The sequence below is a fragment of the Thamnophis elegans genome, chromosome Z, assembly GCF_009769535.1.
Source record: "Thamnophis elegans isolate rThaEle1 chromosome Z, rThaEle1.pri, whole genome shotgun sequence".
NCBI classification, from domain to species: Eukaryota; Metazoa; Chordata; class Lepidosauria; order Squamata; family Colubridae; genus Thamnophis; species Thamnophis elegans.
In genome coordinates this window covers 121,685,937-121,699,104 of record NC_045558.1, presented here as the reverse complement: position 1 = coordinate 121,699,104, position 13,168 = coordinate 121,685,937, and the positions used below count along the sequence as shown (strand labels likewise).

At 41.9% G+C, this 13,168-nt stretch overlaps 1 protein-coding gene across 1 annotated transcript; it reads left to right on the top strand.

The window, feature by feature from the left end:
- The first annotated feature begins 6,138 nt into the window (after window positions 1–6,138).
- On the top strand, window positions 6,139–12,526 carry PPP4C (protein phosphatase 4 catalytic subunit). The gene is made up of 9 exons (XM_032237134.1): window positions 6,139–6,378; window positions 8,648–8,755; window positions 8,863–8,914; window positions 9,037–9,087; window positions 9,204–9,305; window positions 9,445–9,618; window positions 10,004–10,130; window positions 11,064–11,253; window positions 11,402–12,526. The coding sequence occupies exons 2-9, from the start codon at window positions 8,658–8,660 to the stop codon at window positions 11,529–11,531; spliced, it is 924 nt and encodes a 307-aa protein (XP_032093025.1). The 5' UTR covers window positions 6,139–6,378; window positions 8,648–8,657; the 3' UTR covers window positions 11,532–12,526.
- Window positions 12,527–13,168: the final 642 nt, after the last annotated feature.

The following is a 13,168-nucleotide window of genomic DNA, read 5'->3' as shown; positions in this document are numbered from 1 at the left end:
ATAGAAAGTGATGTTTTAATCTTTCTAAGCTGCTCCTCTCCTCTCTTGGGTGAGGTGCCATTCCTTATGTGCATTTAAACAGATTTTAATCTTATCTTTCCAGCTTAAGTTCTGTTTGGGCAAGGCACATCGGATGAATGGGTCTGTCAGTTGTTTATGGCTAACAGTTTCATGATGTATTGGACTGAAATTTCCATAATTCTCAGTCATTCTGAGCCAATTTTGAGAATTTTTATCTCACCTTTGTAAAGTTAAGTCTGGTAAGGAAACTGCTCTTCTTCAGCTAAATCTCATTAGGTGAAGTCTTTTGAAGTCACTGGCTTCTTTTCCCCAAATTGTTAAGACATATTTTCAAACCGTTCTATGAATGTTCCTACAACTCAGTGCTCCTTCCTTTCCTCTGGCCAGTAAAGTAGCATTAATAGGAGCTTCCAGTCAACGTTTTCATCCTTCCTAACCATGGCCTCAGAATATAAAAATATGGCTCAATTAAAAAATTCTGGTGAAATGAGAATAAAGGACTATGGTTGTTCTGATTTCTGCAGGAATGGGAAAGAGCAGAGAAATCAGAGGATGGCAGTGATCAGAGGTGGGTTTCTACTGGTTCGGCCTGGATTGGGCGAATCGGTAGTGGGAGCGGTGGGAGGCTCTGCCCACCTGCCTGGATGCTTCTGTACATGCATGCATGCATGCACGAGTGAACTGGTAGTAAAATAAATTGAAACCCACCACTGGTAGGGATGCTGAATTCTCCCCACAGGAAAGTGCCAGACCCACAGCTTCAGGGTTGACCCAGCAAGATGGGTTTAGCACTATTCCAACTATTAAACCATTTTAGTTTAACTAAATAAATTAAACTTTAAATAAAGTTTAAATAAATGCAGACAGTTTGGTCTAGTTGTTAAGGTGCTGGTCTAGAAACAAAGAAACAGGCGTGACCCGTCAAAACCGCGGTCCACAAAAGCGCGCTCGATGAAAGCGCGCATTTGAAGTCATCACAGCGCGACGAAAAAATTAAAAATTGAAATAAAAATAAAATTAAAGCAAGCTGATTCACATAAAGGTAAGGGTTAGGGTTAGGGTTAGGTTAAGGGTTAGGTTTAGGTTTAGAGCGTTAGGGTTACATTTAGCGTTAGGTTAAGGGTTAGCGTTAGGTTTAGCGTTAAGTTAAGGGTTAGGTTTAGGGTTAGATTTAAGGTTAGGTTAAGGGTTAGGTTTAGGGTTAGGTTTGGGGGGGTTAGGGTAAGGTTTTCGCTTTATTTTTACATTTATCGATCACAGCGCGATGTTTTCATCGTGCTGTGATGACGTCAAATGCGCGCTTTTGTCGACCGCGATTTTGTCGTCCGCGGTTTTGTGGTGGAACCAGAAACAGGAAGTTCTAGTCCCACTTTAGGAATGAAAAACCACTAGATAGACCAATTACATTTTCTCAGCCCAACTTACCTCATGTTGTTGCTGTTGTTGTTGTGAAATAGGAGGAAGATAAGGTATGTTTACTGACTTATTTATAAAAATAATATATGTGGGATAAAAATCTAATAAATAAAATGTAGTTGTAGTATCTTTCTCCAGTTTTCTAACAAAGTTCTTGATCATTTTCTAATACAGGTTGTGAGACATATATGCACAGTAGAGAACTTAGTGTGACAATACTATCATCATATCCAGGCTATGTCAATCTCTTCCATCTTGTTAAAAATGTATACCATTTCCCTGAAAACAAGACCTCCCTGGTCCGGGGGGGCGGAGCCTGTCGCCGAAGAGGGCTCAACGGAGCTCCTCTCAGAGATCTGGTCTGTATATCTAAATAAGATCATAGATATCACCCCTTTTTGGCTATAAAGGGGCAGGGAGTAGCTCTGTGGTTAGGGTCTATTCGTAATTCACAGCCTTTTTCTTTTTTTTTGGCTGTGGACAGAGATTAGATCCAGCGTAAGCAGAGCCTTTATCTCCAGCCAGTTCTTCTCAGCTGCTTTTTTTGCAGCCCCAGACAGGCGACCCCCCCCCCCCAGGACAAAGCAAAGTTGTTTGAAGCTAGGATCAATACGGGCGGGTCCCACCCCTGTGAGATTTATGCTTTTATTACTATCGTAAACACCAGCTTCATTTGTCTTAGAGGCTTCTTTGTTTAAACGGACTTCAAAATGGCAATTTCTCTCCGTTGGTGACTGATAGGCTTTACCTTCCTGCAGACCGCTCCTTAACAAAAAGATTTTTTTTTTTGGAAACAGAGGGGAGCGAGAGCGCAGTTTATTTGTTTATTTATAATGGCACCCAGGTCAAAATCGAAGCGTCTCTCTATGAATGTGCCTAAAGAATCTACGAATGAATTTAAAGAATCTACTATGGAATCGCAGCCCTTGTCTCCTACGCCCTCTACTGGAGAATTCTTAACACAGGAATTTTTCTTTCAAATGTTTAATGATTTTAAACAAGAAATTAAAGAATTTGTATTGGAGCTATATGGTAATTTAAAGTCTAAAATTGCCCAAATGAAGGCGAATACGTTTGTAGCCGTGTCTGCCCTGTCAGATTATACTACTGAAATGGAGAATAAATTGGAAAGCTTGGAGGAGGCTAATTCTAATTTGACTACTAATATCCAAACATTACAACAAAAAATTAGAGACCCTCAAGAACAGCTCGTTATGATAAATTTTAACAAGAAGGCATTTGCAATAAGAGTCAGAGGATTCCGCGAAAAGGAGCGAGAGAATCTGAAACAGACCTTTGTTAAAGCCTTCAGCCATGCGGTGGGAAGCCCGGGACTTAATTTTGATTGGTAGATTCGGAAAATCTATCGCCAGAATTCGTTGGTAGCGGAACAGCGACAGCTCCCGAGGGACATAATTATATATTTCTCTACAAAAGAATCCAGAAATGCGATTATGCAAAAGTTTTATAATAAAAGTCTGCGAGTTGATGGCCAGGATTTGATTGTCTTCAAAGAAATCCCATCCCAGATATTAAAAGCAAGAAGAGACTATACTTTCTTAACTAAAGAGCTTAGAAATCATCAGATTCAATATAAATGGGAGGCCCCACCCGGTATTACGGTCACATTTGAGAATCAAAGATTTCGTCTCAATTCTGTTTCGGAGGCTCAAGATTTCTATTACAAGACTTTGAAGGCGGGACTTCCTGATTCACTTGGAAAAGAGGAAAGACAAGCCGAAAGAGAAGGCAAGCAGCAAACCACGTGGCTGCAAGATGGAGGAGGTAGCTCTCCCTCCCTCGGAGAAGCAGAAAAGCGGAGATCGAGGATTTAGGCATTTTAAAATATCCGTCAAAGTTGTGGATTGAATGGGGGTTTGCGACCTCTCTCCGGTAGAAAAAGCGGAATCGGATATTGGTGGGGTGATGTTGAATGTATACTTGTAAAATGCATGCAGAATGATTTACGCTGTTTAAATCCTGTTAGAGGGGAAAGTTTGATGAGATTATTTCAAAATAGAAGGTAAACTGATTCTTGTTGAAAGCATTATTTGAATATGTGGAATGATCCATGCTATTTAACTTTTTATTAGAAGGGAAAGCTTGGTGAAATTATTTTGAGCTAGATTGTAAACTAATGTCTGTATAAATTTGATAGTGGTAAATATCGGAGAAGCAAGGGATGAGGGCGGAATGCATGCGGAATGATTTGCGTTGTTTGGATCTTATTAGAAGGGAAAGCTGGATGGGATCATTTTAAGATAGAATGCAAACTGATTTTTGTGTAAAGTAATATTTGATCCACGCTGCTTAAATTTTACTAGAAGGGAAAGTTCGGTGAGATTATCTTGAGCTAGATTGTAAATTGATGTCTGCACAAATTTGTATAAATTTTGACTCTTGTGTGAATTACTGTTTGAAAATAAGGTTAAGAAAGATTATTTGGAGGGACTATGGGAAATAGTGGTAAATATTAGAGAAGCAAGGGACAAGGGTAAAATGCACGCGGAATGATTTACGCTGTTTAAACTCTATTAGAAGGGAAAGTTTGATGAGACTATTCTTCTGTAAAGTAATATTTGAATATGGGGAATGATCCATGCTGCTTAAATCTTACTAGAAGAGAAAGTTTGGGAGATTATTTTGAGTTAGATTGTATATTGATGTCTACATAAATTTGTATAAATGTTTATCTGAATATAAGAGGAACTGGAGAATTTACAGGAGGTTGGGGTAAATAACAAAGAAGCAAGAGACGAGAATAAAATATAAATATAGGATGACTTACACTATTTAAACATAAATATAGATGGGGGGCTGAGATTAATACAAAGAGTTTTTTTTTCTCTTTTTTTTCCTTTCTTTTCTTTTCCTTTTTATAATTTGTATTTTCTATTCTTTTTTATATATTACTTTTATTTTTAATTCATACGATCATAAGATACTTTAGAAGGGGTTTGACAGAGGGCAGTGCCAGGTGTGGGCCCTGGGAAGTCGGGGGGATTAGGGATGGGGATTTATGGGGGGTGGGTGGGTGGGTGTTAATATAGTTTCAATAAGAAGAAGAATGCACTTGTATATGGTTGTTTTTTCTTTTTTTTTTCTTTTCTTTCTTTATAATTTTCTTCCTTGGTTTATTTTTTTTCTTTTTTATCATATTATATTAATAAATAATAGTTGAATAAAGGAATACACCAAGGGGAGAGGTAGAGGGAAAGAAGAGGGAGGAGTAAGGAAGGAGTAAGGGGAATGTAAGGAGGGTGTAAGGGGAATGTTAGGAGGAAGGGGAGAAAGGAAGGTTTGAGGGGAAAGGGAAGTAGGAGGGGAGTGTTAGAGGGAGGAAAGGAAAGTTGGAGGGGGAAGATGGGGTGTATGGAGGATGGAAGTGTCAGGTGCGGTTGTGAAGGATGATGAGTTGTGTTTTCTTTTTATTTTATTTTAATTCTTTTTTTATAGTAAATATCCAGTATATAAGTGACTGTAAAATGGAATGTGAAAATCAATAAAATATCTATCAAAAAAAGACCTCCCTGGATAAGCAGCCCAATTAGGCTTTTGAGCGCATGTGCTAAAATATGTCCTCCCCTGAAAATAAACCCTTACAGAAAATATTGCACCACAGCAGCAGCCATGAGGTGACCACGCTCGCCACCTCCTGCATCTCAAAAATAGTAAGACCTCCCCGAAAATAAGGCCAAGTGCTTATTTCGAGAGGTCAAAAGAAAATAAGACCCTGTCTTATTTTAAGGGAAACATGGTAGTTGTGTTTTTCTTCAATAACGAGTATCAGTGCTCCCATATACAGCCTGCAAAAATGTAACAGAAACTAACTTTTATATGCAGTGATCTCTGGGTGGCAGCAAAGGACTGGTTTTTTTAAAAAAACATTTCCTTCTTGCTGCCCCCTCGTAGTCCTTTGGAGTTTTGCAGATTAGAAATGATTGTCCTGTGACCATTCAACATTTTTGACCAAGTAAGCGATGGAATAGATTAGAATCAAAGAAATATTTCCATACTGCTGCCAAGAAAGTACATGAACTTTATCAATCCGAAGTCAAACTCAATTGGAAGACTTTACTTCAACCTGTGAGGCATAATATCTGTTTTAGTATTTTAGTGAAGAGAAGGACCAGGGGAGACATGATAGCAGTGCTCCAATATTTGAGGGGCTGCCAGAGGGGCTGTCAAGATATTCCAAAGCACCTGAAGGCCAGACAAGGAACAATGGATTTCAACCTAAAAATAAGGAGAAATTTTCTGACAGTGAGAGCAAACAAGCAATGGAACAGCTTGACTTCAGAAGTTGTGGGGGCTTCACCACTGGAAGCTTTCAAGAAGAGACTGGACTGCCATCTGTCAGAAATGGTGTAGGATCTCCTGCTTGAGTGGAGGGTTGGACTAGATGACCACAAGGTCCCTTCCAACTCTGTTATCTCAGCGGATGGTAGGAGGAAGTTGGGGGGGAAAGGATGAGGAACGAGATGCGCATAACAGAAGCAGCACCCGGAAGCTTTTTTGTATTACACACACAATTGGAAAAAAAGGTGTAGTTAAAAACTCATCGCGTTGCTCTTTCGTTTCTTCCGTTTCCTCATTTCCGGCACTGTGTCCCCTTCATTTAAAACCCTTCCTGAAAGGAAGACATCTTCTTTTCCATTGTACCTTGCAATATTAAGCCGCCGGCTATAAATAAATAACTACACGTATGTGCACACACGTGCACTTCCTCCTCGGGGCGGGATTCTTCCCCCACCCGCTTTAAAGAGCCACGTTCGCTCCGCCTCCCCCATTTGCGTCTAAGAAGGAAGCGGAAGTGACGTCTCGTGCTCTAGTAGTGAGGGACGAGCCGGAAAGAGGGAGGGTTAAGGCTCGGGCCCGGGAGCCGGAGGGAGCCGCAGAGCAGCTGCTACTGTCTCCACCGTCGCTGCCCGGACCCTCCAGGTACGCGGTTGGGTTTTTTTTTTAAATAGCGCGCATGCGCTAAGAACCCTCCTCTCCGTCTCCTTTCGCCCCTCGTGACGGGGCTGCCCGGGGGGGGGGCAAGTTGGTTGCCATAGATACGGGAGTTCGGTGGGGAGGGAGGGAGGGAGCGCGGCCCTTCCGCGCCGGCGAAGCGATGCCTCGCCGCCGGGCAACCTCTGAGGCGCCGTGGCTGGCGCTCCGACGGGGCTGCCATGCCGGAGAGGGGCGAGATCGGAGCCTCCCACGGGTGCGAGGGGAGGGCAGAGCTTGTCCCGGCGGGCTGTCTTTCCGAAAGGCGGACTCGGGTGAGGAGCGCGGCGGGCTCGCCCTGCTTGTGGCCGGGACTCGGCTGGGGAGGGGGGGAGGGAAGTCCGTTTCATTGCACGACGGCGGGGAGGCTTCTCCGATGGGGAAGTTAGAGGGGATGGATATTTGGGGCGGGGGCGGGACGAGGGGGTTGCAATGGTAAAGGAGGGGAGGGGTCTTTCCTTAGGCTGCTTCCTCTCTCTCCCCCCCATCCTCTTATTTGTTCTGTTGAAATTCGGGTGAAGAAGCAACAGCCTGGCCCATGTGGGGAGATTGGGTTGGGGTGCCTTCTGGCGCCTTGATTGATTGATTGATCGATGTGCCACCTTCACTGATGGTGGTGGTGATGGAGGGGGGAGTGAGAAAGCCTTGGGGAGCTCACACCTGAAATTCTCTTTCTTTGCCCTCCTTTTGCTAAGGCATCTTCGTGTGACTTTCTCTCCACCTAGTAGGAATGACACCTTGGTCAGTCCTTCCTTACCCTCCTACCATCGGGAAGGAGATATAGAAGCACAGCCAGCCCACAAACAGGCTGAAGAACAGTTTTTATCTTGGGCTGTCAAACTCCTGAATGCAAAATAACATAATAACTAAGTAGTATGATGGACTTGCAGGGCCCATGCAATGTGTAACATGTTCACACTGGTGTAATGGGACTGGGTGTTTGTTAATATGATTTATTGGGTTAGGGACATTTCCTCCCCATTTTTTGTCTTCACTGTGAGTTGTGTTGTGTGTGGGGGGATCCACTGAGGGACTCAACCAATTTCATTGTACATAGGTTGTGCACTGACAATAAAGAATTATTAGGAGGTTTGTTTCCTCCTCTTTTAAGTTTTGCTGCTGTCTTTAAGGATGTTGAATTGCTGATTTTGTGTGGATGGCAGTTGCATGTTTGTCTAGAGAGCACCAGGTTTGGGAAGGCTGTGAATTGAAGGGAACTTGGATACAGCAGCATTACACAAAGGACAAAATGAAGAGGCAGTGCAGTTTGCAGGAACCTGTTTGGATATTCTATATGAGCTGCTTTTCACTTAGCACAGTAATTTGTATCCCAGATATTGCTTACCTTGGGTCTGCGTGGTGTATTTCCATCTCTTTCTCAATAGTGTAAAAAGATTTTCAGTAGTCCCTTGGGAAAATTTGAAGAAATCATCGCCCTTCCACTTTACCAGTTGTTTATATGGGCTACTTGAGTGGTTTGGTTGTAGTGTGAAAGTATTTGCCTAGCTATGCTTCAACACAGTTTCATTCTGCCTGTTTTCATGTTTCTGTTTTTTGTTAACTTTCCAATGGTGAGACTGTGAGATGAAAAGATACCCAAAATTGAGACTATTCCTATAGTTTAATAGTTGTTTTGGAGGGTGTGAAATTTCTTTAGCTTCCCCTTTGCTTTCATCAATGTTACAATCTTTATTAAGAATATACAGGTAGTCTTCGACTTACAACCTTTCATTTACTATGTAAAGTTACACCAGCACTGAAAAAAAGTGATTTATGACAGTTTTTCACACTTAACTGTTGCAGCATCCCCATGATCAAAATTCAGATGCTAGGCAACTGACTCACATTTATGAGGGCTGCAGTGTCCCGGGGTGATGTGATCACCTTTTGCAACCTTTTGACAAAGTCAAGGGGGAAATCAGATCCACTTAATAACCATATTACTAATTTAAGAACTGTATGATTCATTTAACAACCATGGCAAGAAAAATCATAAAATGGGCAAAACTTAACTGTCTCATTCAGCAGCAGAAATTTTGGGCTCAGTTGTGATTGTAAGTCGAGGCTACTTGTATTTTTAACTTTACTTGGTTGTAGTTTGCTCTGATCTAGAATCCTTTTGAAGAAGAATCTGTGTGCTCATAGAAATTCTGTGTGTAAATATTTGTACGCACATGTTTGTGCGCACATGTAAAGTTGAGGTTTCCTATTTTTTCAGGGGGGGAGAGATGGCTGAAATCAGTGACCTTGACCGCCAGATTGAACAACTGCGGCGCTGTGAACTCATCAAGGAGAGTGAGGTCAAAGCCCTCTGTGCAAAGGCCAGGCAAGTGTTTGTAGACTACTGAGCAGTAACTGATTTTATATGACAGCATGCAGCTGATGATGTGAAAGACAATTCCAGATGACACATCTCCCTTTTCCTTCCAACAGAGAGATCCTAGTGGAAGAAAGTAATGTCCAGAGAGTAGATTCCCCAGTAACAGTGAGTAAGGGTTTGGGGCATTTGGGGGGGGGGGGGATGCTTCATAATACCTGAAACTGGTGTGATGACATCAGCAGTCAGGCAAACTTTTTTTTTTTTTATCCTTGATGCATTTTTCCTAGGTTTGTGGGGATATCCATGGCCAGTTTTATGATCTTAAAGAACTATTCAGGGTGAGTGCTGAAACCCACTACTTCCATGCTGCCTTCTGCTGCTTTTTGCTTGCTTTCTGTACATTCCCTAATTTTATGGGTAACCTTTTCATGTGTTCTGTGTCTTCATGCATCAGGTGGGTGGCGATGTACCTGAGACCAACTATCTTTTCATGGGAGACTTTGTTGACCGAGGCTTCTACAGTGTTGAAACATTCTTGCTGCTGCTGGCACTCAAAGTAAGGAAAGCACTGATAAGTCAACATTGGTTTTTTTTTCTTATTTAAAAGTCAGTATCAGTGCTGTCAGTGATGCCAGTTTTACTAATACCTTTTTAAATCTGAAGATTAAGCTAAATGGATCCACTTCTTTTTACAGGTCCGTTACCCAGATAGAATCACCCTTATCCGTGGCAATCATGAAAGCAGGCAGATCACCCAGGTATATGGGTTTTATGATGAGTGCTTGAGAAAATATGGCTCTGTCACTGTGTGGCGCTACTGCACTGAGATTTTTGACTACCTCAGCCTCTCTGCCATTATTGATGGCAAGGTGAGTATGCAAGTATAATTCTTGACTCATGATGAATTATGAATCTGAAGGAGATCAGATTCTGATTTGAAGGACTAACTGTCTGAAAAATAGGGGGGATGGGGAAACAACTCATTAGTTTACTTTCCAAGACATGTAATTATGGGATAATCACTGGTGGCATGGGGTTGATTCAAAATGAATGTCTTCTCTTAACTCAAATCCAGCACTTGGTTGTTTTTAATCAAATGCATAACTGAATATCAGAGACTGTAAAGGGGTAAGTGGGGACATGTAGAGATTATGTCTCTTAGATAGGGTGATCAGAGAAAAAGAGTGATGATGGTTTAAAGATGGAGGAAGATCCATGATGTATACTGTATTAAGTGTTGTCTTTTCTGTTCAGATTTTCTGTGTCCATGGTGGCTTATCCCCCTCCATCCAGACGTTGGACCAGATCCGAACAATAGATCGCAAGCAAGAGGTCCCTCATGATGGCCCCATGTGTGATCTTCTATGGTCTGACCCTGAAGGTACAACTATGAGTCTTTATTTTTCTTTGTGTGTGAGTATTATCTTGATAGTAGATACTCTAATAACTACAGTTTGGTGGAATCTGATAGAACGTGCCAAAAGTAGTGTTGAAGAGTATTGTGCCTGTAATTCTTGACTCAAAATTATACTAGGAGCAAAAGAGCTAGTTGGTGTTACTGCATACCCTGATGAGCCTGAAATACCTGTTCTTTACAAGAAGTTGAAGAGAGACTGCAGTAGATTATATTCCAACACATTGCGATAAAGGTAAAGGTTTCCCCTGCCCAAGTTATGTCTAACTCTAGGGCATGGTGGTCGTCACCATTTCTTGGTCAAGAAGCCAGTGTTGCTGAAGAGTTTCCGTGGTCATGTGGCCAGCATGACTATATGCCGAGGTGCATAAAACTCTGTTACTTTTCCACCAAAGTAGTAGCTATTTATCTATTTGCATTTGCATGCTTTCAAACTGCTAGGTTTGCAGGAGGTGGGGCATGAACAGGATCTCACCCCATCATGTGGCGCTCAGGTCTCAAACCCGGGCTGTCAGCTTCCCAGATGACAAGCTCAGCATCTATAACTGCTGAGCCATCGTGCCCCTACACTGCAGAAGACATATATAATAAATCTTGCATGGATTTGCAGTAATCAGCAAATCAAATGAATAGTAAAGCTCTTTTAAGTCTTCCACTAAAGATAGATGTTTTCGCATTCCATTTCTTTCCCACTCCCAGAATTACTGTTTTAGAAGATTTTTAAAGGGGAAAAAGAACAGCATTGTATAATAGAATATATGGGTGGTGTTGTGTGGGTTTTTTGTCTGTCAGCTGATTGGCTTTCTTCTATTAGCTTGTAAGCCCAGATGTTTCCTTTTCCTAGCATTTGTCTGCCATTTGGTTTCCTTGTGTAGACATTCTCCTCTTTTGCTATTCTAGACACTACAGGCTGGGGGGTCAGTCCTCGAGGTGCTGGCTATTTATTTGGCAGTGATGTGGTGGCACAGTTCAACGCAGCAAATGATATCGACATGATTTGCCGGGCACATCAGCTGGTCATGGAGGGATACAAATGGCATTTCAATGAGACAGTTCTTACAGTGTGGTCAGCCCCCAACTATTGCTACCGGTGAGAAACTGCAAGGGCATGCTTGTGAATCGGAGGAACTGTGGGTTGGGGAGATTTAAATATGCCGAGTATGTTGCCAGGAATGTGTGCGGCATTGATGAAGCCTGAAACGCACAAAGTTGACCCCTTTTCTCTCTCCCAACCACAGCTGTGGGAATGTTGCAGCCATCTTGGAACTGGATGAACACCTTCAGAAGGAATTTATCATCTTTGAAGCAGCCCCTCAAGAAACCCGAGGCATCCCATCTAAGAAGCCTGTTGCGGACTACTTCCTGTGAATGCTGCTCCTCCCTCTTCCCCCTTGTGCAGCTTCTGTTTCCTATTCTGGATGGTCAGCTTCTCTTTCAGCCTTTGGCAGGGGTTCAGCTCTCTTCTTTCCTTCTCTCCCTTACTCTGGCCCTTGCCCAATAAATTCTCAGTTCTGGACCCCTTAGACTGAATTAGCCATCTTTTCCCAACATTGCTGACTCCTGGGCAATCCCCAGGATTGTCATATTTTTTTGCTCCCTGGAAAAAAAAACACTTTTTAGGATTTCTGTCTGGAAAACCCTGGAACTTTGTCAGCTCTTTCCATGAAAAGAAATATCAGCCCAGGAACAAAGAAAAGTTGTAGTTATTTAAAGATCTCTAGTTTTGTAGAGAAGTCACTGAGTGATTTCTTGAGCAACTCTTGGTGGGGCTTTTCTACTCATGAAGCAGTGTTGTCCAAGCTGGTGACCTCCAAATGTATTGGCCTAAGACTCCTATCATCCTAGCCAACTTGACCATTCAGAATTAGATGGTGGGCATTGTAGCACAATCAAATCTGGAGGACACTAATTTAGAGAAGGCTGTTCTAGAAGAACTGGAAGTTATTGCTAAGAGAACATATATGTTACAAAGAACTGGATTCAGAAGTAAGGAGAAGCCAGATTGATCAAATAAGATTTGATCTTGTTAGGGGAGCTAATTATCTGGACTAATTCACCCTCTCCCGCTGCGTCATTTAGATGCTTTCTTTTTTCTCTTGTCAGCTGACCTTGGACCTCCATGGTTTTGGTGCCAGTCTGAAAGATTTAAGCAAAGAACAAGAAGTGCTTCAAACCTTTGCTGTTTTAGGTTGCTGGAAGACCTACAGTGTTGAGGGGTTTTGGCACTTCAGTCCGTAATTTGCTTCACTTATATGGAATAGATTGAACTAATATAGGAAGTCCTTCCTTTGTGTGCCATTGTTCCTGATTCCCATTCTGCTCTGTAAAAACATATGGCCAGTGGAAGACAAGACTGTCCCCAGCATACTATACCAAAAAAATCCTGATCTTGCAAAAAGATTTTTTTTTGTGGCCACTGTGGGTTCCAAATGTCCTCTGGAATCCATTCAGCTTTGGAGAATGAATTTATTAAATCTTTAATGGCAGATCTGGTTCTCTTACTTCTTCTCCTTCTCCCTGACTATGGAGATTGGGACCACATCATGCTAATGAATTTGACCAATGGGACATGTTTTCTCTTTTCTCCCTCTCATCTTCTGCCCCTATGGGGATGAGGTAGCCACGCCTGTAATCCCCCACGCTGACATCTTCCCCTTCCCTTCTTTACCTTTATTCCTGTGAAGGAATGTGCAGTCCAGGTATCTATCTAGTTAGAAGAGGGAATTTCCTGCCGTCTCCCATGATCTGTCTCTTGCTCTAATTTTATTTTGTTTTAATTTTGTTTTTCCTATTTACAACTTTTAGATAAAAAATTATAATAAAATTTTAAGAAAAAGTGAGTATCTTGTACATTGTGTATTTATATTGCCACATCATTTATGAACAAGTGCTACAGAAATATTTGCAAAATATGTCTTGTCTTATGATAGTTAATTTCCTAATTAATTTGGTAGTGGCAGAGAAAGGAAAATGATTTTAATACATTACATTTTAAAAAAACATAA